This window comes from Fistularia commersonii, chromosome 15 (assembly GCF_037954325.1).
Source record: "Fistularia commersonii isolate RoL2024-O1a breed Wild chromosome 15, RoL_Fcom_v1.0, whole genome shotgun sequence".
NCBI lineage: Eukaryota > Metazoa > Chordata > Actinopteri > Syngnathiformes > Fistulariidae > Fistularia > Fistularia commersonii.
In genome coordinates, this window is record NC_141298.1 from 18,662,756 (window position 1) to 18,687,395 (window position 24,640).

General features: G+C 47.6%; 3 protein-coding genes across 3 annotated transcripts; 2 read left to right on the forward strand and 1 right to left on the reverse strand.

Annotated features, from left to right (window-relative positions):
* The first annotated feature begins 3,088 nt into the window (after nucleotides 1-3,088).
* atp5mg (ATP synthase membrane subunit g) lies at nucleotides 3,089-4,896 on the forward strand. Its single transcript, XM_086160333.1, has 3 exons — nucleotides 3,089-3,248; nucleotides 3,696-3,856; nucleotides 4,736-4,896. Exons 1-3 carry the CDS (start codon nucleotides 3,197-3,199, stop codon nucleotides 4,832-4,834), a joined length of 312 nt encoding a protein of 103 aa, XP_086016459.1. The 5' UTR covers nucleotides 3,089-3,196; the 3' UTR covers nucleotides 4,835-4,896.
* A 1,325-nt stretch (nucleotides 4,897-6,221) lies between these two features.
* Nucleotides 6,222-11,982, reverse strand: ftr82 (finTRIM family, member 82). Its single transcript, XM_086160300.1, has 7 exons — nucleotides 11,079-11,982; nucleotides 9,943-10,038; nucleotides 9,267-9,500; nucleotides 7,953-8,112; nucleotides 7,813-7,869; nucleotides 7,647-7,706; nucleotides 6,222-7,442 (listed from the first exon to the last, which is right to left on the reverse strand). The coding sequence occupies exons 1-7, from the start codon at nucleotides 11,667-11,669 to the stop codon at nucleotides 6,922-6,924; spliced, it is 1,719 nt and encodes a 572-aa protein (XP_086016426.1). The 5' UTR covers nucleotides 11,670-11,982; the 3' UTR covers nucleotides 6,222-6,921.
* Nucleotides 11,983-15,230: 3,248 nt separating this feature from the next.
* ftr83 (finTRIM family, member 83) lies at nucleotides 15,231-19,975 on the forward strand. Its single transcript, XM_086160299.1, has 7 exons — nucleotides 15,231-15,890; nucleotides 16,084-16,179; nucleotides 16,329-16,562; nucleotides 17,360-17,519; nucleotides 17,843-17,899; nucleotides 18,464-18,532; nucleotides 19,174-19,975. The coding sequence occupies exons 1-7, from the start codon at nucleotides 15,312-15,314 to the stop codon at nucleotides 19,698-19,700; spliced, it is 1,722 nt and encodes a 573-aa protein (XP_086016425.1). The 5' UTR covers nucleotides 15,231-15,311; the 3' UTR covers nucleotides 19,701-19,975.
* The last annotated feature ends 4,665 nt before the right edge of the window (nucleotides 19,976-24,640 follow it).

Here is a 24,640-nt window from a genome sequence, read left to right on the forward strand (position 1 = left end):
GGTCATTTTGAAAACACCCGCCATCATTAATTTTTTTCTGGGAACAGAATTTGTGACTTTTCTCTCGTCGGTTTCTTGGGTCTGAATCTCACAGTGCTTTAACGACGTGCCGGTGGTTTGCAAATAGTATAAACACATACATTTGGTGCTGAGCAACGGTGAAAAGACATTATAGCAAGTCATTCAGATGTGCTCGTCATGACTTTTGATATTTAACCCCCCCGCCGTAATCTTTTTATGAGGTCAAAGAAACCCACTGGATCCACCTGCAGGTCCTTTGCATCCTGTCTTCTGTGTCTCCACCACCAGAGGGAGACGGTCTCCCCAGAGGCTTCCTGCAGCGTTACTTCAGTGTGTTGGAAGACCGGCGCTTCAAAAGACGATCTTCTAAAAGAAAACAAAGAGAGAGAACAAAGAGAGATTTTGCTGCAAACACTCACCTGACCTTTGTGGAGCTTCTATAAATGACAGCATTTATATTGACATATTTCATGAAGCTGGCGTCGTACGATTTTTTTCCATCAGAAGCTGCAATACAGTGGAAGAAGAACAAATTGAACTCACCGCCTTCTTATTTGTTCAGTCTTCCTCTTTGAGTTTTGCGAAATTTTTTGCTTTGACGACCTTCTGGAAAAATAAAAAAGTGTGCTCACTGTTAGTTACAACCGTAGACAACTCAGTACCTCAGAATGCATCTCAATGGAAATCTTCTGACCATCCTTTTTCTTTCACGTTCTTTCGGTCTCCGAGGAGTTGGTACACATCAACATCATGCTTTTTCTATCTATCGGCACAAACACTTAGGAGAATCTATGGCTGTTGTAGTTCCTGTTCACCCCACTTCTGAAAAGTGAAGCTTTGAAAAGCATCTAAATTGAACTGTCAGTTTTTTGTATTTCAAATGTCTTGGTATGCTTGTTGTAGTTGTATATTCATAATGGTGTATATTACATCAGTTTTTATTTATTAAAATGTTTAAATTTTCTATGATGATTTGTCCTGTTTTTGAGCAAATGGGAGCGTCACAGTGGTTCACTTATTTTTCAATTTAACTTTTTTTTTCTCTACTCAACAGGGTTCCACTCCCATGGACTCGCTGCTGTCTTGGGTGCAAAACAGAGCCACCTGAATGTTTGAGTGATTATATTTCTGCTTATGATCAAGATTATTTGCACCTACTTCAGTTTACATTGATTTCTTAGTTCATGTGCGCTTTTTTGGGGGGTTGTTTTTAAATAACGAAGTCAGTGTGAATCTGTAGAACTGACATCCGGAGTATTTCAATGCTCAATTCATTTCCAGCCTCTAAAATAAGTCTAAAATAAGGCAGCTTACAGCCAACAAACTCTTATGATGCTCATTTTTGCTCATTCACTCCCATCGAAACTGCAAAACCATTTGATCCCGTCATCAGGAGACCAGAAATCCAGGTTTGGATGTCGTCCTGCAGAACAAAAATGCACTTTTTATGATTTGTTTCCAGACTGACCCATTTTCCTCTATTTTTCATGGAGATAAATCCAATCCGGTTTTCACAGCCTCTGTTCTTATTGTTGTTGTTATATTATAAAGCTCCTCAGCCAATTAAATGATTTTATCCAACAAAAAATAGAGTGGGTGTGTTGGTGTGGAGGTCAGGTTGTGCTGCTTGTGTGCATATTGACAAATTGGTATGCGCTTGTGTGTGTGTGTGTGTGTGTGAATATGTGTGTGTTTGTGAGTGTGTTTACTGTTATAGAAATATTGAGTAACTCCTTCCACCTCCCTTGTACACAGTGACCCATCCACCCACTCAGAGAAATACACACACACACAGATGCCTTCAAGCTCAGTAGCATATCTTAAAAATATTTTACATATATATATGTATATATATATATCTGCGGAACATTTCGCTGTAGGGATCGTTTGCTTCTAACAGTGATACTCATTGCATTCTTTTCAAGTGAGGTGTTTTGGATGAGGTTTACATTAACTAAATTTAAAGTCCCTGAAAAAATGGGTCCTGATGTTATGCGTTCATGCAGTTCCATGCAAATACAACCACATGTGTGCTCCACCCTCCCTGCAACTGGTCACACAGCAAAGGTGCAACTGCTGGATAAAAAACATATGATAAAGTAGCAATAATGTGGTATTTGTTGGCTTAAACACCCTAAAATGAATTGATATAGTAAGACTTGCCATTTAGAGATTGATTCTTAGACACTAGAAAAGGAAAGGGATTACAGATCGAATTACTTTGTTCGACACTGAGCAAGGAAGTTTGCATGTAAGGTCCGGTGCCTGAAAAACAAATACTCATAATGATAATAATGCATTTTATTTTATCAATCCTTCGTGGGGAAATTTGTTCTTTGCTATGAAGCCATCATGGATGAACCATGAGCAGTAGGCTGCTAAGCAGTGAGGGGATCGGTGTCCTGCTCAACAACACTTGGAGGAGCCGGGAATCCAACCGGGACTGTTCACCTCCAAAGACGATCGCTCAACCTCCTGCGCCACACCACCCCCAATTCTTATGTACACATAATCTGGAGAAGAATAAACAAACTAGGGTGTGGCTGGGTTATTCAGGCCACAACCGATCATTCCGAGCACAGCGGCTCTCAAATGCAACTTTGAACAAACAACCAATGACGCATCTTCCATGGAGTATTAGATGAAACCCATGTGACAAAGAAAAATTGATCAAGTGAGCATCAGGGTTGAAATATCCGGGCGTAGAGCTTCAGATTACCATCACCAGATCTGAAGCACTTACTGTCATGCAAACAAACTGCAGGAATTTGAAACTGGCGGGCATTCTGTGCACTATGACGGGGGTACTGGAGAGCTACAGGGCAGGCAAGGTCAAGAAAAAGAATTTCAGTTGCTACGAAGAGTCAAATGCTAGGTCTTGCCCTGGTCGTCTGTGAAGAACCAGGAATGGACGAATCACTACAAACGGACGAGGCTTGAAATGTTTCTGTTCTCTGCAAATTTTCCGTTCCGCGCTCCCCTCCGGTCGGCGGCGCTCGTATTTCTGATACCGTTTTCTTTCGCCGTCGATACCAACGAAGAAGAGCAACGCCGCCAGTATTTGTGTTCAGGCAGCGTCCGGTCACCTCCGCTGCGGCTCGGGGTCCTTCGAGCTGGAGGTGACATTCATCGGCTAGCAGGCGGTGCAGCGCGCTGTGCATCGTGAACGTCCAACATGGCACAGGCTGTGCAAAAACTGGTTGCTAAAGTGCCAACCCTCGTCGGCGGTACGTGAAATCCTTGTCTTTTCCTGCGAAGTTTCTGCTGTTGTTGCGGACAACCCGTTTTTTAAAGCGTTAAATCGGGAGAGAAGATGTAGCATAGCCGGTGCTAAAAAGAGAACCCTGCTGGCTGCCAGCTGCGTGAAATGAATTTCATTTCCGCGGTCTTTGCAAGAAACACTTGGTTTACCTTTCCATTGAAACTCTTTTCTTTCAGGAAGTGAATTTAATTGTTGTCAATAAGTGACGAGTACAAATAGTGTTTACGCGGACTCTTGATGTTAGCTAGCTGTGTTGCTAGTGGAAGCTGCTAACGCGAAGTGTAATCTCAGCGAGCGACGTAACCAAAGCTAATTAGAAGTCAACAGCTGCTTTCTCGTCTTTTATACAAACCCGGTAGACAGCAGCAGCAACAACAATTATGTCACACCTCATATTTTCGCTGTCTCTTAGCCGCTGTCACCTATTCCAAACCCCGACTGGCGACCTTCTGGCACTACGCCCGAGTAGAGCTTGTCCCTCCGTCCCCCGCCGAGATCCCCAAGGCCATCGAGGGGGCAACAAACCTGATCAAGGGGTTCCAGAGCGGACGCCTGGGTCAAACAACCGTCAAGGTGAGAGGAGATCTAGGGCCAAAGTCTGTTGGGTGGATCGACCGTGTTCGAGTCCAACGGCCCGCACAAGCACGACAGCATTCCGCGCCACCAAATGCTTATGGTGCAACATATCTTCTTTCATATACTGAAGGCCCCACGATCAAGTTAGGGGGGCACCATCTTCATGGTCACCTTGCATGAAGGAAACGGGGACCAAACCAGCCAACCTCTGATTACCGACTATCTCCTCCTGTGCTAAAGAAAAAAAAACAAGCGGACATTACAGTGATTGTAATTGACTAGAGAGGTAATCCTCTGTCAGCACAATACGGTCTTGATTGGCGTTCTCTGTTAACAGATTGATGGACAGCCATGTTAGTGTTTGAGCACCAACAAATGCCATATTTAATTCATTCTCCCAGCATTTTGACAATGGATGACATGACGATCTAGTGGGGACAGAATATAAACAGGATTTACTTAGTTTGTCACAGCCACGCTCACTGCCAAGAATATGGGAAATTTGTGCTAAAATAATCTCCTGGGAATGTAAGAGCCCTGGTGTCATTTGGCATGATTGTAACGCCCTCTGATCAGGAACCTCAGGAGTCCACCGCCTTTCATTGCAGGTGTGCAGAGCTGTGTGTCATTGAGTTTTATCTGTGGATTCATGTGCAGTGCAGTTTTGCTCATAGCAGTTGTGTTTTACCTTATTCGTTAATTTAAAAGGTCGCGAAACAGTTCAACTTTGAAGCAGTTTGTAATTGTAGTGTCGGCAGCTTCCTAGTTGAGCAATAAGCGCAATCAGGTTAAAACTCACCACTGGGTTTGTTAGGCTGGAAGCATAATACAACCGTTGTTTTTAAAGCTGACAGAAGGGATGCTTTTTCCTTGCAGGATGCTTTAAGGAACGGACTGGTGGCCACTGAAGTGCTCATGTGGTTCTATATCGGCGAGTGCATCGGCAAAGGAGGCATCATTGGCTACGATGTCTGAATACTGGACTGCAAAAATTCGGGGAACCAATAAAAGCTATCTGTTGTTTAAAAAAACAAAAAGCTGTTTGTCTCATCTCTCTCTTTGTCGCATGGACTGTTGTTTTTTTTTACCAGGCTCTTGAATTGACTTTAAAATGAAGAATAGAATACAGTCATTTGGCTGATGCTTTTATCCAAAGCGACGTCTATCAAAGATGTCAGGGATTGAATCTTGGACCTCAGACATGCAAAGCATCAGTGGTATCACTGGCTCAGTGGCAGAGAAAAAGATCAAATGCTAGAAATCAAAAGTATACGCTCAATGTTCAGGATGTGTTTCCTCCATGTGACGTGGTCTCCTTTATTTTCCAAGCCCTGGTGGCTCTGCTTGTGGTATTTCAGGTTGTTCCTCTGAGTAACCCAGTTTGAACTCCATGTGAATCACACTCCACGTGAGTTTCTGCAAAGTTGATAGCAGTTTTGCTACTGCTTAAACCAACAGTTTTACCAACTGGCTGGCAGGCTGTCCAGAACCCCGTCTTTTTGGAAAGTGAGCCAAGGACAACCTGGATTATAGAATGGATGCTCACATCCTGGAAACATTTTGAGGTCATGGTCAATGTGGGAGGAGATGTCTTCACCGGCTCCTCCTCATGACTACAGTATTTACTTCAGATACTTGTGGCTGAGCAAACACTGAAAAGGCTGTGTGTGTGTGTGTGTGTGTGTGTGCCAGCCAAACATCTGATGTCCATCCATCCATTGTCTTCTGCTTACCCTACTCAGAGTGGCGGGGATGCTGGAGCCTATCCCCGCTGCCATGGGGCGAGAGGCGGGTTCACCGCGGAGTGGTCGCCAGTCAATGGCAGACATCTTTGTTCTTCCATTGAAGGACAAACACGGTCCGGCTGGTCCCAATGGAAGCAGGAAAGTCAAATATGTTTTGCGTTGCTGCTCTTTGCAGGGGGAGGTGGATTCCAGCCTCTGGTGCTCATTTCTGTCATGTGACCTGCCCGTTCCGTGTGCGTGTGTGCACGTGCATGTATGTGTGTGCGCGTGCCTTGCTCTGCTCTGATGGGTAACAGGACTAACATGGACCCGTCAACCAAAACGTTTCCTGGCATTTGTAGGAGTGCAAGCATTTTCATGAGAGAAGACATGAAATGTGTTTCTATGGATGCTCCTCAAGCCGAGGTGAGTATTTGATTTAATGCTTCCCATCAAAACTACAGAAACCAGACGTTCCTGTTTTTTTCTTTATTGGAGGTCTTTTCACAGAGTGGGCCAGCGGGAAGCCGCGGGGCTCAATGGGTTTCCAAGTGCCAAAAGCACATTTCTTTCTCCAAGGTCATTTGTGTCTCTTTGAAACATCAGCGCTCAGAGAAGTAACACAGTTACTGTTCTGGTTTACATTTTATTCCCAGTTTATTGTTTCAGTTTGTGCGTGTAAAAATAGATACATGTCAACAATACAAAAGTAGTTCTTTATTCAAAATGAACAATTCTGTTACAAAAGTATTTTGTGGATAACAATTATACTCTGGTGGTTTTTATATCATTTATATATTTGTGAGTAAACATGCACAAAATTAAATAAGGGTTAGTTGAAGTGGGGAGCAAAACTCAGGTGGGGAAACAGCTTTAGGACGATGTATCCGGGCAGTAACGTGAACATGTACGAAAAGCCACGAGGGAATCCTTTCTGTCTTCTTTCATGTGGCTTTCAGTGATCATGAAGAGCAACTGCCGGAGTGACATCGTCGCTTGAAATACCTCACAGCCTTGTGGGAAGTAATGACTTTTGGTGAAATGCATTGTAACTGGTATTTGCCAACGTAACCGTTCACAGCTTGTCCACGTCTCACCTATCATGGCGTTATAACGTTATCTGGCCGAGGCTATTGGGTGCTAAAGGCTATAAGACTTTTGTGACGGCTTTGATTATGGCGCAGTGTTTTGTGTCACGTTTGCTTTGTGTAATAATGCACGCAGTAGGAAAGCGCTGCTTCGGTTAGTAATACATTGTCACTCGGGTGGTTTGGTATTGTAAAAATATAATATATTCCAAAGGCATATCTTGGAAATGTATACAGATATTCTCACATTTTACTTGACACTGCAGATCTTGACCGAGGTTCCTACCCCGAAGCCCGGGAAGACGGGTTCCACGAACGTGGTCTCGAACCGGTGCAGGAGGGTCATGGTGCTGCTTATGCTGTAGAAGGCCAGCACGCCGGCGATGTGGTCCAGGTACACGCCTATCCTGGGCGAGTGGGGCCCGCTCACGGCCTTGTCCACCCGGTTGTGCCAGGCGGAGTAGCCCGTGTCCGAGCACAGGAGGCTCCAGGATTTGTCGTTGTAGCCCAGCAGACACAGCGAGCCCTTGCCCTTGCGACTGATGCTCTTGTAGGCCACGCCGATGGAGAACTCCCCGTTCCACTCGATCTCCCAGTAGAAGCGCCCCCCGGACAGGGCCTCCCTGCACAGCACCTGGGCAAAGCTGTCGAATCTCTCCGGGTTCTCCCCGTAGGGCTGCAGGTCCCGAGTGCGAGTGACTTTTCTGCTGCTGTCAGTGATGTATAGCTCCTTGTAGGCCGTGTTGGCGTCCAGCTTCAAGTGGCAGAAGTCTGGCAGACATGAACGTGTGCATCAACAACATTATTCTATTGGGCTAGTGTAAGCTCCTGCACTCTGCATCCTCATGACGATGTTCAAAGGGGGTTAGGGTTACGTACATCATGTATGTATATGTATATGTAATACTTTGTTGTACTCACGGTACACAGAGGAGACTAACCAAACGTTAAGGGTCTTTAAATCAAGATACGTACATTTGATGAAGTCTGCTCTGCCCCTGGGCTCTGAAGGACTGTGGTCCATGGTATCTTTGCCTGCAGAAGAAGAACACGTTCAGCTGCCCGTCCAAAATATACTTTTCATTCCCTTAATTGTCCTCCAGGTGTCTCCTAGTGGGCTGTGATGAGACCGGCGGCTCACCTCTGCTCCGTCTCTCCAGCGTCCGGCTCTCTGTGGTGTAAACCGGAACCTCATTCACTGCAAAACAGCCTGGGTTGAGATTAAATAATCCCGACATCAGATTTCAGGGTGGCTCCGTACCGGCGCCGCCGAGGTCAGACCTGATTTGGAGATCTTGAGCAGCTCCTCTCGTCCGAACTCCTCCAGGCGCTCCTTGATCTCGGCCACGGCTTTCCTGACCGCCCCGAAGGAGAAGTCCGGGTTGACCGTCACCCTGGGAATGAAGCCGTCCTCGGTGGGGGTGCACAGGTAGTTGAAGTTCTGAAGTCAAAAGTGTGGATTAACAAAGGGTGGGTGGACGAAGGACCCCTCTGTCCCTGATGCCTGGATTCTAATTTATAACAAAGACTTGAAGGTTGTAGATAGAAATTCGTGGCAGAATGAGTTGTAGAATGAAATCTGTATGTTTGTTTGCCCACGTCAGTCAGATGTTTATAAATATGCTCTTTGCATTAAGACCGTTTGCAGTTTTTTAAGATGGAAAACATCTTAGCTTCTCTCTGGAACTGCCATCTCAGTGTATGTTCTTATGCGACCCTTTCTCATCCTGGGCCGGTAACATCCTCTGCATCAACAAGCGTAGAATGAGAGGCACAGCTGGCTCTTATATTCTCTCAGTATTCACTGATATATGTTGGAATGGAGAGGAATGAAAGTTAGTCGCAGCAAGACAGAGTATATGTGTGTGTGTGAATGAGAGGAACTCGGGTGGAATGTTGAGGCTACAGGGAGTGGAGATCAAGAAGTTGTAGGGTTTCAGGTACTTGGGGTCAACAGTCCAGAGCAACGGATAGTGTGGAAAAGAGGTGAAGAGACGGGTCCAAGCAGGTTGGAATGGGTGGAGAAAAGTGTCTTGTACCAAGAGATAGAAGAGTAACGACCAGAATGAGAGGAAAGGTGTACAAGACAGTGGTGAGACCAGCGATGATGTTTGGACTAGAATCTGTTACAATGACCAAAAGACAGGAGGCAGAACTAGAGGTCGCAGAGACGCAAATGCTAAGGTTCTCTTTGCATTCTCTTCTCTTTGGCTCATGTTAGATGTTTTGGAGAGAAGGTCAGAGAAGCCAGACTGACATGGTTGGGTCATGGACAGAGGAGGGAGAGTGAACATATTGGTAGACGGATGCTGGAATTGGAGCTGCCAGGCAGGAGGTCTCGAGGAAGACAATAGGGTTAGATGAAGAAGGTTGATTTGCTGTGGCGACCCCTGAAGGGGAAAGCCGAAAGGAGAAGATCCACTGGTATATGTTGAACATGTATGCACTATACACATGTAGATGTGTCTGTCCTGGCCCTGCCATCGACTGGCGGCCAGTCCGGCAGGATGAACCCGCCTCTCGCCCGATGGCAGCTGGGACAGGCTCCAGCATCCCCGCGACCCAGAGTAGGCTAAAACGTGGATGTCCTGTCACCTGCAGGAAGTGGATGTGGTCCTCTGTGCCGTACAGCTGCTTCAAGCCCGCCTCTTTCTTCTTCAGCTCCTCGATCTCCTGCTCCAGTCGCTCCACCAGCGACTCCGCCTGGTTGAAGGCGGCCTTTTCGTTGATGCCAATCAGCTTAGTAACCTCCGACCTCATCCTTTCGATGGAACGGATCATGTCCTCAAACATCTTCTGACTTTCTACCATGGCCCTCTGGGCGGAGTTCTGCAGAAGACATTCAGAGCGTCAGTGTCCAGGAGGGGCTGGCCGGCCCTTTTCCACAGTTTGTAACTGAAGGAACTGCTGTGTTTGGCGCACTGTTTAGAAAATGTTGGTGAAATTGTCATTATTTTGATTATTATTATAGCTTATGTTTTATAAGGATAACCAGCCCCTTTCATCAATTTTGAATAACTTCCTAATTTGCGGTTCTCAGAAAGATGTACTGTGAGTCACCCGGCCTGAATGTGCTGGAAAATGAACAATAATTTGCTCTGAAAATGGGATAATAAACTAATTACCAATCAAACAGAATGTTGGCAAGGAAACCGTTTTTTATATATATATATATATATATATATATATGTATGTATGTATATGTGTGTGTGTGTATAGAGTGTATGTGTTGATAGATGTCTGTACAAAAGTGTGTGTGGTGGGTCTTGACCTTGAGGGAATCCACCGCCGTCTTGAGCTCCTCCAGCTCCTTCACCCTCTCCTGGCACTTCTGTCTGATCTCAGCCGTTGAAACTCCCAGCAGTTTCTGCAGAAACCATGTTTTCAGTGGTTTTGATAAAAACTTCTGGGGGGGGGGCTGCTTTGGGTCCAGCAGCAGAGGTGTGTTATAGGGGATTTAGTTTTTTTGGTTTTGACGATGCAGAGAAGAAAGTGTCTGGATGGATGTCAGCATTCCTAATGTGGCCTATTGAAAGAGTACGTGCGCTTTTATCTGGGTTGGAGACGCTGTCAGGGGGCGTTAGAGTCTCCCGTGGAATTCAGTCCACGACAGGAATGTGAAACTACCGCTGGCTGACTTTTAAAGAGATGGTTCAAGGTGCTCTCAGCGCGGACACACAGAATGGAGGGCTTTTCTAATTTGGCTCTTTTGCTTTCCTCAAGCCCACCGACCCATTCTTCAAGATAAGCTCGAGGAATGCGGGGAATCTGGCGGGGGGGCTGATGAGGGGGAGGGGAGGGAGAGCGGGCGATGTGTGAAAACAAGGTTGGGATGAGAGGAACCAGACTCTGTGTTGCAAAGAACTCTTGAGGATGGATCATCTGGGTTAAGATGAACCCGTCCTTCACGAGCGCCCGGGATGGAGGACCCGTTGACGGTTTCCACGTCGGGACCAGGCGGCGGCCTTTATCCTCCCGCCGCTGTTTCCCAGCAAGCCGCTGAGTCATGTGGTCATGTCGGCGACCCGCCAGAGGGCTTGACTCCGTGACACTCCGGTATTTCCACACTCCCACAGGTGGGAAGAAGCGCAGGAAGCCCAGTTTCTGCCCCGCAGCTGGACCCCCTCCCACCCTCCCAAAGCGGCTCCCGCTGGCAAAGGCTAAGACCCGCCCCCTTCAGGCTCTCCTCGGCTAATCGGAGAGCCGCGTTTGTTTTGGCGGCGAATGCCTGCCAGGGTTTGTGATAGATGGAAATGGGTCAAAGTACAGGAGTCGCCGCAGAGCAGGATAAAGAGACAACGCTCCAGAAAACACACCGAGTCGCGTCTTTGCCCCTGGAAAGTTTAGCTTTCCGAAACATGTGTTTGCTCACACACCCCTCTGCTCCCCCGAGGCAGGTGTTCTTACCTGCTTCTCGCTCCTCTCGGCCTCGGCGGACACGATGTCATGGCCTCTGTGCTCGCTGACCGTACAGATGGCGCAGATGCACATCTGGTCGGTGCGGCAGAATAACTCCAGGGACTTCTGGTGCTGGGGGCAGATCTTCCTGTCCAGGTTTCCCAGCTCGTCCACCAGCTTGTGGCGCTTGAAGGTGGCCGACTCGTAGTGCGGCTTCAGGTGCTTCTCGCAGTAGGACGCCAGGCAGTTCAGGCACGACTTCACGGCCTTCAGCTTCTTCCCAGAGCAGAAGTCGCACGGGACGTCGCCGGGCCCGGCGTAGACGTTCCCCGGGGACGCGTTAACGTTCAAGTTCAGCCCGCTCTTCTTGATCTTCTCCGCCACCATGCTCAGGGTGGCGTTGGGCCGCAGAACGGGCCTCTGGGTGAAGGTGATCTTACACTGGGGGCAGATGTAGATCCCCGTGTAGTCGGCCTCGTTCCAGTAGCCGCTGATGCAGTCCATGCAGAAGCTGTGGCCGCAGGGGATGGCCACGGGGTCCCTGAGCAGGCCCACGCACAGAGAGCAGCTGAAGTAGTCCGGGGAAGTGTGATCGGCCATGACGCTGGGAGGCAGAGCGCCGTCAGACCACGGAGAGCAGAGAGAGAATGCCCGGAGCAGATGGAGGTTTGGCCCAGCCCGCCTGGGAGACCGCCCTCCGCAGTGGTACAGCCTGCCAGAGACAGGACCTACTTGTATTTCTGAATTCCAGAGGTTATTGATTGAAAGCAGACAAGGCCCTCCCCCTGAGCCGGGAGTAGATCGAGCCCTGCCCAGCTCAGATAAGCAGGTCGAGCGAGGAAGGGGGGGGTCAAGCAGGCAGAGGAGCGAGTGAAACTACCAGAAAGGGAATGAATGAAACTGGAAAAGCTTGATTAAAAAAAGAGATCGGCGCAGCGTATGTGCGGGAAAGCTCTTCCATTCCTCGTAGCTTCCTCTCCCGGAGAAGTTCTCCTGTGGCTCATCGGCGGCTGAGGTGCGCACATTTCTCCACAGCTGCATTTCCTGCCATTGTTGTCGGACAGAATCGCCATTGTCTTAAACCGGTTACAGTCCAACAAACACCAATGCGGCCGAAGGTAGCGAGGAATTCGAGGGACCACCCAATAAACAAACACGCTCTCTGCCAGCCAAAGCCAGCGGCACTCCTGACACTTTTTTTTTCACCCAAATAGAAGCTGAAGCTTTCATTTTGCTGCTGCCGTCTTTATTTTCTATTTTTTTCTTCCCCCTCCCAAGATCAGCCAGAGTGCCCTATTGACACTGTCACCAGTCAAACCAGGCCGTTGACGTCTGTGTGTGTGTGTGTGTGTGTGTGTGTGTGTGTGTGTGTGCGCGCGTGTTGTGTGTATTCATAGTCATGGAAACGTACATGCATGAGCATTCTTGTGATATGCAGGTGTGTGGCTGCAGAAGATGCTTTGCATATTTGAGTGTTTCATCACTTGCTGGAAGGGAAGGTTTCCTGATCTGGTGCTACAACATCAAAAAAAATCCCCAGAGCTTCTTGGCAACATGAAGTGTGTGTGTGTGTGTGTGTGTGTGTGTGTGTGCATTCTCTGACATCACACTCACTCATTAGCATTTCAATAAAGGGTTCCAACAACTCCGGCTCCATTCATTCGTCTTACCATGGAAGTCCCTATGCTCTTCTCGTTTCTCAGTATTAGTGGGAATAACGAAAACCTTGGCTGAAAAAAAAAAAACGCGCGTAATCGTAAAGCAGCAAGAAGAGCTGCCCACGCCTTTATTTCATATCTGGCTTCGGGAGTTCGGCCCTCCATATTAGGTCAGGACTGCGATAAGCCAGTTTTCCTTCCTTCCTCGCCTCGGAGCGACGGGATCAGTCTGTGCTTACAGATTAACTACCTGTTGCCAAGGGACACAACTTTGCATAATACACAGAATCCTGCGAGCGCCGTGTCCGTTTACATGACGCCTCGAACCAGATGGATCCAGTGTTTAGAAACAGGGGACTTTAATTAGCCCTAATCGCGGGTAAGTGTAAAAAAGTGAGTGTTTGTCGAAGGACAGAGCGACCGCAGTCATCCAAGTTCAAGGCGGAAAGGTCAGCTGTCCTGTGGCGAGGGGCCGGACAGCGCCGCTTCCCCAAGTGTGAGTGATGCAAACAGGAAGACTCCGTATCCACATGCGCTGCGGGAAATGGAGGGTGAGCTCATTGCCGCAACTCTGCGGCCAGAGAGGAAGAGGCTGCGTGAAGTGCAGCCATGAGGAGCTGCAGCTGAACATGATGGACAGGCCGTCCAGACTTTAGAAGTGGAAACTGCACGTGCACATGAGCAAGCACTGAGAAATCAATCAGGCTCTGCAACGTGATTCATAAACTTCCACAAGAAATGACTATAAAATGTACTTCTATGTTTATATATGTTCTGAGAATCCTGGACCTTAAAAGTTTTTTCACAACAAAGTGAGAGAAACAACATGATGTGCTGATGAAAAACAGCACAACTCCAAAGACATTCTGAACTCGTGCCAAAATAATATCCATTCCTCTGCATTGTTTCTTTTTCTTCTTCATCCACTTAAAGGAAATAGAGAGAGGAAGCATCCATTTTACTTTTAATGGATGGAGTAAGCGAGTAAAACGTGCATTTCATTTGAAATGGCACAAACACTAATAACTAAGATGTTTCGATATTCATTTAAGCATCCTTGGCAATGTACATCGTCACAAAAACAAAATGCATTGTGTTTATCTCTTCTGAAAGGGTTTATAACAAAAGATATGCACTGACACATTCACTTTTCTAAAGTCTGAAAGAAAAGCCTTGAACTACTACTACCACCACTACTACAGCGACAACTACTACTAGTACTAGTACCACTACTGCTACCATGACCACTCCTACTACAACTGCAACAGCTACTGCAACTGAATACCAGTTGTATTACATTTATATCTAGCTGATTATGACCTCCATTGTTTGCGTCACTCCCTCTGCAGTGTGGAACCCCTATCAACTGAAATGGTTTATTTTCGTTTTACCTTTTCTCAAATCGTCCTCTACGTGCTGTTTTATGTGTCAGCTGAGGTTTCTGTTGTTGACGGACAGCGGAGCAGAACACGCCGCTCCGCCATGTCGGTTTTGACACAATGGAATCTTTGAGGCAGACTTTCTCAGGCCTCCTGTTATCTGGCCCATCCAGTGGAGTTACATTCCTATCTTCATTTCAACAACCCTGAAACTACATCTTGGCCCGGGTGTATGTGTGTGTGCGTGTGCGCATGCATGCGTGCGTGTGTGTGTGTGTGTGTATGCACGCGCTCACGTGTGTGTGTGTGAGACATGCACCTACATCACTATAGAATTAAATATCCAGAGGGAGGTTTGTAACTCAAAGGAAGAAATGAGCTTGTCCTCGTGGGGTCATGAGAATTTCAGTGTTTGGGGTTGAATTCAGAGGCAGGAAGACGCTCTCAGCCATGTTTTGAGAGAAACCGCATGCTGGATGTCCGGAGAGGTGGCTCGCAATGAAATGCAATGAAACACACACAAAAACGGGTTGATGATTAACTGGCAGCGGCGAGGTCAAGGTTTAAGTAAACCAATTGAAACCAGCGGAGCAGTAAAAATTTGCCTCACAACTCGTCGGGCTAAGTCGGCCGGTCTCTTAATCTGCAGAAACAGAGAAAAGAAAACCCAGTTCTCTGTGGTCTTCGTCCGTCCGCCGCAGGCCTCATCAGACTCCGAGGCCCTTCAATTAGAGCGTATCAAACGGGAAAGTGGTGACACGCCCGTCATTTCCTGCACGCCGTTGTTTTATTAACGCCTTCGAACGCAATCATGTTCTTTGTAAGAGTCAGATGCAATCAGCCGTTCTCCGGCCCTAGCTTGTTCTTCTTCCCGGCTACGGGGTCGGACCCTCAGATGCTGGGTTTCTACATTTGGAACAAAAAAAAACACCTATCCCCTTGTTGCCGCCGACCAAACAGCGGCACCCGCGATCACACATTTCATTCATTCCCCTCGCATACTGTAACTGATAAAGGCATTCACTGTGTCCTTTCCTGGCCCCGCCCTTGTTTTACTGGTTTCGGTGTAACCAGTTTATTCTCTCTCTCTGTTTACTCTATATAACCTGTGCTGGTAGTACCTGTGGGAGCACTTAGCCACTGTGCATGCACGAGTCCCTCGCTGTCGCAGCGCTCTCAGAAAGGAAAGCAAGTCCCCGAAAGCTATGGCGTCCGACCAGGACAACTGCTACCTGTGTAAGGAGTACCTCAGGGACCCCGTGTCCATTCCATGTGGACACATCTTTTGCAACATTTGTCTGAAGACATACTGGGACCATGCCGACCACACCGGCTCCTTCCTCTGCCCCCAGTGCAGGGTCTCCTACAACAAGAGGCCCACGCCACGGCGGGTGGGTGGAGGCTCACGGTACTCTACCCTGCAACGCAGCGCCGAAGCCTTCCCGCCACCGCCTCCATCTCCGGACTACAACTACGCAGGACCCCAGGACGTGGGCTGCGACATCTGTATCGGCAAAAAGCACAAGGCCATTAAGACATGCCTGATGTGCCTGGCGTCCTACTGCGAGAAGCACCTGAAGCCCCACTACGAGTCGGCCACCTTCAAACGGCACAAGCTGGTGGACGAGATCGGCCACCTGGACAGGCAGATCTGCCCCCAGCACCAGAAGGGCCTGGAGCTGTTCTGCCGTACCGATCAGATGTGCATCTGCGTACTGTGCACGGTCAAGGAACACAAAGGTCACGACATGGTGTCTGCCGAGCAGGAACGTGCTGAGGAGCAGGTAGGCAACAGTGTTGAGGCTGGTGTATATAAAGGCACGCTTTTCCGGCTGAGGGACAGGTCCGGGCAAGTCATAGATAAGGGGATCTGAGAGATGGGCAGAAATGGAATAACGAGGTCAAACCCGATGTGCTCGCCACTTTATGGTCTATCGGTTCACCGTAGCTTTTCTACAAACGCTGTTTTCCACCTAGCAACGACTGGGTGCCACCCAGGCCGAGATCCAGGAGAAGATCCATGACCGACTGAAGCAGATGGAAGAGCTGAAACAGGCCGTGGACTCCCTCAAGGTTTGCGCTGCCGTCACCCATCTGACAGATAAGAGTCGCCGGAGCGGGCAGAATTCCTGCCGCTGACGGCTCCGAGTGCGTGAGTTGAATCGGTGTTGATTTACGGCCTCTGTTCTCCACCCTGCCCCCCCGCTCCCACCGCTGTGCAGAACTCGGCCCAGAGGGCCCTGCAGGACTGCGAGAAGATGTTTGGAGACATGATGCGCTCCATTGAGAGGATGCAGCAGGAGATGGTCAAGATGATCTCCACCAACAAGAGGGCGGCCCTTAGCAATGCTGAGGGTCACATGGAGCGTCTGAGCCACGAGATCGCCGACCTGAAGAGGCGGGACAATGAGATCACCCAGCTGTCTCGCACCGAGGACCACATCCACTTCATCCAGGTATGCCGAGCGACGCCCGTGAAGCCTTGGCTCTTGGCCTTTGGGCCGGCAGGGGTTCACAGAGGGGCGGACTTTGATGACACACATTTACCCAACAGGATCGTAAAAGACGTAAAAGACTTTCGCAACCGGACTTTGACGCCGACGACTCGTAACTTCAAGACACACTGATTGGTTTCATGAGCATTAAATGTTAGACAACTCAACTTTATTTCCCTGTTTTTGCATAAAGGTGCCCATTTAAAAATGCGCCTTAACGCCATATTCTAGAGGTGCTTCAGACCTACCGATCTGCTGAGGCGTTCAAGGAACCATGACTTTGTCCTACCTCTGAAATTCAACAAGCTTCTATTTCACTCTTATCTTCATCAGTCAAACAAACCAAGAAGTCAGAGAAACCTATAATGCTCTCAGGACTCTTATCAAAAACAAGGAATGTTTAAATGTTAACATTCCTTTTGAAGGACAACTTTTTTTTCTCACTCACTCCTAGTCTGAATGTCTTTGTCAAGTTGTTAATAGGTAATAAAGCTTTATGAACCACTATCTGGGCCCATATCAGGACAAACTGCCACATGCAGCTGGGATCCAACAAAGTATGGGTTGATCTGGTCTTTGATGAGAAGCTAATTCTTAAAGGCCGCCGGCCGGTGGGTGAAAACTAAAAACCATGAACGAGGTTGGGAAGGCCCAACAGCCGTCATGCTTTTTAAAATATTCACTGAATTAAAACTGAACTGTGACGCCAGCCGTTACTTTCAATGCATGGGTCATCACGCTGCCGATCCCCCCATCAGAGCTACCACATGCTGATCGCCCAGACGGAGGCAGAGGAGCTCCCCACCGTCACCGTCAACCCATACTTCAGCTTCGGCCCCGTCACCAAGGCTGTTTCGGAAATGAAGCAGCACCTTAATGACTTTGGAAATGAGGAGCTGGTCAAAGTGGCCAAGACGGGTGAGTGGAGCAAAACGACTTCAGCACTTGCAGGATTCATCTAAACCTTCTGTCCTTCATCTGTCAGTCTGGGATCAGGTGGGACTGGATAATGTGAAAAGTCGGCATTAACTGAGAACAACAAGTCATTTCTGGCCAAACGAGACCTCCTTAGGGAGTCTCTGGAAAAAGAAAGTTTACCCGAGCTCAGGAGTTAGGTCCTTGTACGCGGCCACGCGGCCACTCCAGTTACAACGGAGATGAATTTCAACACACGTGGATTTGGTGTGAATGCATTATGAGTCAAGCCATATCAAGGTTAATGCGCCCTTTCTGTATTTCAGTCAACAAAATGACCTTCTGTCAACTGGAGGAATCCAAGAAGAGACGGTCCACAAAAGGTGAGTCAATCGGAAACACGGCATATTGAAGCACTTTTTTGAAAATGAATTCCACACAGTGTCCCCTTCATCTCACCATCAACCCCAACATCCATCCCTCACACACCGTTCTCACACTCCATTTCAAGTTGTACTGGCCCTCGGGGTCATTTTCATTCAAAGGGAAACTGTCACTCAGGAAGCCATGAGGGTTGTGTGTGTGTGTGTGTGTGTGTGTGTGTGTGTGTTAGTGTGTGTGTGTGTGTGTGTGTGTGTGTGTGTGTGATCAGTGACACGGTCCAATGATTGAACCTGAGCCCTAATGCCTTGGAGCTGCTCCATTAATACTACAAAAGTCACTATGTATACTGTCACTATACAGTATATGCTGCATACACACACACACACACACACACACACACGCACACACCATATTTAATGTGTATTTAAAAAAGAAAAAAAGATGAATAGATGGACTAAAAGTAGATGAAGGACCTGCTAGGAGGTGAGGGTGTGGTCTGGTGCTGAAGAGAGAAGGTCATGAGTCCAGCGTGTGTCCTGACGGGGCTCTGCTTCCTCCTCCAGCTGACGAGGCTCCCGTGTACAGGTCCCTCCCCGTCCAGGAACCTCAGCACCGGGACGATTTCCTCAAATGTGAGTCTGGCCGTCACCCCACCCCCCGCTACTTTTTACAGCATGAAAATCTGACGTCAGGCGCGCTTCCCTGTCAGACCCCGTGGCTAATTACAAAAAAAACAAAAAAAATCCCGACAAAGACAACCTGAGCATTTTTATTAATGGTGGCCCGCGTGACTTTAGAGAGTCAATAAAATTAAAGATGAACTTTGTAGGATGCGTTTCTGCTTGCGGCCAAACTCACGGCCGCTGTCGATGCCTGTGCGATTCCAGATAATAGGCCGGGCAGAACTGGCCGAGGCCACCGGGTGTCTCACCAACTCTGATCCGCAGCGGTGAAGGTTCACAGCGGGCAGGTGAAGATGGACGTCTAACACCTGGAAAAATTTTGATTCTTGTGTTCAGCCAGAGAGGCTTTTTATTTCCCTTTAAATCTCATTATTGTTTAGGTTGCTTAAACATCTAAGAGGGGTGGGACTTGACTGACATTCTGTAAATCTGCTGGTGCAAAGGTGAAGGGCTTTTTGGCCACGGTGAGGACGAGGCCTCCTGATCTTGGGTTGTCTTTTTTTTCTTGTTTTTTGCTCTTGTCCATTTTACATGTGATTTTAAAGCCTGCCGCAAAAATTGTTGAAGATCTTGCGCCATGTGCTCCCCAGACGCCTGTCAGCTGACTCTGGACACCAACACAGCCTACAGGCAGCTCTACTTGTCCCGGGGCAACAGAAAAGCGGCCCTGAAGCGAGAACCCCAGTCCTTCGGCGACAACGCCGCCAGATTTGACTCCCTGCCGCAGGTCCTCTGTGCGGAGGCTCTGTCGGGGGGCGCCTACTACTGGGAGGTGGACTGGAGCGGGGAGGGGGCCGCCATCGGGGTCACCTACAGGGGCATCAAGCGGACAGGCTACGGAGATAGCTGCCGTATCGGCTACAACCGCAAGTCCTGGAGCCTCTTCTGCTCCGACTCCAGCTACTCTGCCCGCCACAACAAGGACCAGATAGAGATTAGCGCCCCCTACTGCTCCCGCATCGGGGTCTTCCTGGACCACGCCGGGGGCACCCTGTCCTTCTACGCTGTGAAGGACACCATGTCCCTCATCCACCGCTTCAAGGCCTCCTTCAGCGAGCCGGTCTATCCCGGCTTCTGGGTTTGGTACGAGTCTGCAGTCAACATCATCCAGCTGTGACCAGTCCTCCATCAATAGCCACCTGTGGAATGCAGATATACATATGGCATATATTTTATACATATACATTCTATCATGACCAGTTAAGAGCTGGTGAGGGTCGGGGGTCGGGGGAGTGGGATTGTCGTGCTCATGATAAATGCAAGTTTTCTGCGAGGCAACAAATTTTCAGCTCAAACGATCAAAGTGAAAGTAAACATGTGATTGATACGTGATCTGGTCGCCGACAATCAGTATATTTCCAGAAGCTTTTTTGTATCAATAAAGGTTTTATAATGAGGTTATTCCCTTATCTCATTTTATTTTTTTCTTTCGTTACTTCTCGTAATCTTCCAGTCTCCGATCTCCAAACACCAAGGGGAAGATGGAAGGAAATTACTTGCTCTGTGGAAAACGACTTGCAGAAAAACCCTGCTTTTTAATCGCCGGCTGTCTGCTCCTCCAGGCAGGAGGTCTGGAGGAAGACCAGAGGTTTATAGATAAGATGCGGGAGGACAGGAGGGTGGTTGGTGTAAGAGGAGAAGATGCAGAGGAGAAGGTTAAATGGAGGAAGGGGGGTGATTAATCGTGATGATCGTTGAGGGGAGCAGCCCAAAAGAAAAGAAGATGATGAGAAACAACATAACAAGAACAGTCATAGTGCTGACGATGTGAAACAAGCAAAAAGTTGTGTGTTTTGTTCTCCGGGCTGTTCAAGGTGGTGGGCAGAAGGCCGGCCAAACATCAGGTGACACGTTCACGGTACGTTTGGGGGATTCTCCCAGAGGAATGGCAGCTGAGGGTGACTTTACATGGAGATGAAATGAAGACAAGCCAGGTGCCTCATCGTGCTCTGAATCCTTAATGAAACAGACTCTATTCACACGGTGAACTGTTTATCTGTTCTGCCAAGAGCACCTCCATGTATTCTCCATTGTCTTTCATTAATTGCACTGTTTCTTCTTTAACAAATGGAGGAAAGAGTGTAACTTTGTTTCCTCTGAAGAGTCTCCTGACTTCTGTGGTGTCTCGGGAATCTGCTGTTCTTCTCCAGCAAGCCACTGTTTAGGAGATGTGTCTTCACACATCGGGCCATGGGATGTAGCTGTGGATTTTACTTCTTCGCTCATTGTCCGATCAAGGATGCCAAACAGATAAATGCACATTGACCGCATTCAAAGATTTGGATGTGCACAAAAAGTCACGATCAAGACATCGTGTCAGCCGATAGCGTGCAAAGCCTCCATTTTTCAGACGACAAATACCAGAAATAAACATAGCTCTGCATCCGAAAAGGTTTATTTGAGAGGATCGTTAAACCGCATCGCAGTTGAATAACACACAGCAAAAATGCACAGGTGCAACACTTCATATGTAAGAACCCACAATCTATATTTATTCATTGCCAGCCTTTGAAGATGTGCTCCACATCTACTCATCAATCAGGACTGTGGTTTTCTCTACACTGCAACATGGCGCCCCCAGGGGACGGGTCGGCTCACTGCGCCGTCGATTGCTTTTTCTTCTTCACCTCCGCACCTTTGCACTGATGTCTGCACAGCAGAGGTAGGCTCACACAGACTTTGAGAATCCATCTCTTCTTCTGGTTTCCTTCTCAGGTTTCAACAGTTTATAAGTAATAGTTTAATTTCTTCTAGTATATTTTTTCATGAAGTTGACTTATTTTTTTCTTGTTCCTTCTGTCTATTTTGTAGATCATGTATTTTGCATATGTCATCTTGGTCTTATGACATTATAGCTAATTCCCCCTCATAATGATGATGATGATGCTAATTGTCAGCACCTGCTTCCCTCTCATCAGCCCCTTGATTGTGGTCAGATAAACATTTAGTGTCCTGTGAGGGGAATTCTTTGGCCATGAAAACAGTACAGTTGCTTCTTTTTTTCCCACTCCCACCGTACAGGGAGTTGCAGCGCAAAGTAAAAGTACAGGTGGAAAAGCCCAAACAAAGAGCGTACAATGACCTGTCTGCTTGGTTGGACAGTAAGGAGGAAGGGTGATTCATACAGGTTGGTAAAACAGAGACTGAGATGGGAAGATCCTGCAGCAGGTCCGGGTGATTAAGGATAGAGAGGGAAATGTATTGACAGATGCTAGAAGAGTGATGGGAAGATGGAAATAGTACTTTGAAGAGCCGATGAATGAAAAAAAATGAAAGCGAGGGAAAGGTAGAAAAGGTGACGTTGAGGACCATGAAGTGGCAGAAATTGGTTAAGGTGTACTGAGGAGGGCATTGAAGAGGATGAAGAGTGGAAAAGCAGTTGGTCCTGATGATATACCTGTGGGGGTGTGGAAGTGTCTAGGAGAGGCAGCGGTAGATTTTCTGACTGGATTATTCAACAGGATCTTAGAGAGTGAGAAGATGCCTGAAGAATGGAGTAGTGTGATGGTCCCCATTTTTAGGAAAAAGGGGATGTGCAGAATTGTGGTCACTATAGAAGCATAAAGTTGTTCAGCCATACAATGGAGTTATGGGAAAGAGTAGTGAAAACTAGACTGAGAGCAGAAGTCAGCATTTGTGAGCAGCAGCATGGCTTCACGGCTAGAAAGAGTACTACAGATGCAGTATTTGCTTTGAGAATACTGATAGAGAAGTACAGGGAAGGCCAGAGGGAGCTGCATTGCACTTTTGTTTACCAAGAAAAAGCAAACGACAGGATGCCCAGAGAGAAACTCTGGTACTATATGAGGAAGTCTGGAGTGGCAGAGAAGTATGTTAGGCTGGACACTAACACAGCACATTACTTTGTTTTCTACGTCCATTCTTTTGCCACTTTGAGCAGCTTCTCTGCTAGGTTCTCAGAAGAGTGTCTGTCACTGAGCACAAAGCAATCCAGGACACAGCACACCATTTTGTTACTTTCACCAAAGTGAAATGTAACTGGCATGCAGGTTGCGGTGGTTGGGGATGACTAGCAGTCACTTGCCAGACAACTCTGGCATTTTGGACCCTTTTTTGCCATGAAGCATGCTCTCTGTCATAGAAATCTGGTATGATATATCTTGACAAATGGGCACCCATTAAAAAATATTTGGAGGGTTGAAGATATTATCTCTATTTGACTGAGTTAGATGTTTTTTTGTGGTTTTTTTTTTTTTTTCAGTTTTATTTTATTTTCCGCTTGCTATTGAGGAAATAAGTGACCTATAAAGAATAGTGTATAATGTATATCTTGTTATGAGGTTTTGTAAGAATGTGTGACTCTGTTAAGGAACCTGTTCTAATAAATGTTCAAAAAAAAGAAATCTGGTATGATTTTCTGCCGTGTTTTCCTGTTTGGATGTGCATTCATTGGATTGAGCATGAGTGCAGCTTCTGATCCTTTGTCTTCCACAACTGAAAATGGACGAAAGTCTTGTGCAATCATTTTAGCCAGTTCTTCATCAAATGTGTTTTTTTTTTTTTATTGGGGTCATAGTCGTCAGTAAAAACTTTCAGAGTTCTGGGTTGTTGTGCTGGTGTAATGGAAGAAGCTGTAGATGCAGTAGATGTTGAAGGAGAAGCAGCAGTTGCAGGACACACTGGCACCTTCATTCATAGCATGTCTACCTTGTCTGTCTCTTTTCCTCTAATTGCACTGACAGACAGACTGTTCTCATACATCTGTGCAGGTTGTTTGTGGAGCCTAATCAATATGAAGTTTCCACATAGCAGTCTACACTTTGCACTTCAACTGTCCATGACATTGAAATCTGTCCAGACTTTACTCTGTTTTGTTTCCCTTATTCTCCTCAGCGTCTCACTTCGGTCTGAAAAGCCATCGATCCATCGATCCATTGAGCCTCCCTCCGGACGTGGTTGTAGTTCTGCCGGAGGTGGGAGTTGAAACTCCTTCAGAGGGGACTCTGCCAGACGTTCCCAGCAGACCCTCATGTTACACTTGGGCCTGGCAGGCCTGACCAGCATCCTCCCTCACCATCGGAGCCAGCTCACCACCAGGTGGTGATCAGTTGACAGCTCCGCCCTTCTCTCCACCCGAGTGTCCGGGACATGAGGACAGAAGTCAGACGACGCAACCACAAGGTCGAAGAGCTGCGTCCTAAGGTGCGCTGGTGCCAAGTGCACATATGGACACCTTTATGCCCGAACATAGTGTTTGTTATGGACAATCTGTAACGAGCATAGAAGTCCAATAACAAAACACCTCTCGGGTTCATATCTGGGGAGCCATTCCACCCAATCAGGCCCTTCCAAGTCGTACTGTCGTTGCCCATGTGAGCACGCAGACCGCACCTCATATTTTGGACAATCGCCCATGGCTTTAACTGAAAAAAAGCAAAAACCAAAAAGAATTGGCTTTCAATCAGTAGCCGTCTCCCTTTGTTTGCTTCAAAAAGATGGTTCGTTCACAACTGGAACATCATGAGTGTGTTGTGTGTGCTGAAGTGTTTGGGGACATTGCGTAGGTTTGTGTGGTGTGTGTTGGAGCGTGGTGCTCACCAGGTGCTGTGTGTCGGGTTGATCTACCCTGAGCAGAGTTGATCCAGTTTCCTCAGGAGCAACTTTACTCTCCGCCCCCAGATCAGAGTTAGGGTTAGGCAAAACTGGAGTTTCCGTCTTGAAATATTGAACAAAAAATTATTCTCGACACAGAAATCCCAAATTTAATGATGAACTGGATGTCTTTCACAGGTCCGTTAGCTTAGAAGCTGCTAGCCTGTCACGTCCCGTGCCTGAGGAACGGCCCCGGGGTTCCTGTCTTCACAATCTGAAAATAAAAGTTGGGACTAATAAGAAACTAAGGTGTTTCTGTCGCCAGGATCTTCAGAAGCACTTGTTCGATGCTCCGCCTCCTGGCGCCTGAACACAAGGACATGTGGCAGCATCCTTCTGCAGTGTAGAAAAGGAGGCCATCAGACAAGTTCCAGTCTGTGGACAATAGGGTTCTTCTTCAGGAGCGACTCTTCAGAAGATACGACACCTGTCAGTCAATGATCA

What these genes read in the sequence shown, in the direction of transcription:
- atp5mg (XM_086160333.1), top strand. Translation starts at nt 3,197, where the DNA reads ATGGCACAGGCTGTGCAAAAACTGGTTGCTAAAGTGCCAACCCTCGTC. An exon ending in AGTGCCAACCCTCGTCGGCG is followed by an intron (nt 3,249 to 3,695) that starts GTACGTGAAATC and finishes GCTGTCTCTTAG; the next exon opens with CCGCTGTCACCTATTCCAAA. An exon ending in TGGGTCAAACAACCGTCAAG is followed by an intron (nt 3,857 to 4,735) that starts GTGAGAGGAGAT and finishes TTTTCCTTGCAG; the next exon opens with GATGCTTTAAGGAACGGACT.
- ftr82 (XM_086160300.1), bottom strand. Translation starts at nt 11,669, where the DNA reads ATGGCCGATCACACTTCCCCGGACTACTTCAGCTGCTCTCTGTGCGTG. An exon ending in CCGAGAGGAGCGAGAAGCAG is followed by an intron (nt 10,039 to 11,078) that starts GTAAGAACACCT and finishes TGGTTTCTGCAG; the next exon opens with AAACTGCTGGGAGTTTCAAC. An exon ending in ACCACATCCACTTCCTGCAG is followed by an intron (nt 8,113 to 9,266) that starts GTGACAGGACAT and finishes TTTTGACTTCAG; the next exon opens with AACTTCAACTACCTGTGCAC.
- ftr83 (XM_086160299.1), top strand. Translation starts at nt 15,312, where the DNA reads ATGGCGTCCGACCAGGACAACTGCTACCTGTGTAAGGAGTACCTCAGG. An exon ending in AGGAACGTGCTGAGGAGCAG is followed by an intron (nt 15,891 to 16,083) that starts GTAGGCAACAGT and finishes TTTTCCACCTAG; the next exon opens with CAACGACTGGGTGCCACCCA. An exon ending in AGGCCGTGGACTCCCTCAAG is followed by an intron (nt 16,180 to 16,328) that starts GTTTGCGCTGCC and finishes ACCGCTGTGCAG; the next exon opens with AACTCGGCCCAGAGGGCCCT.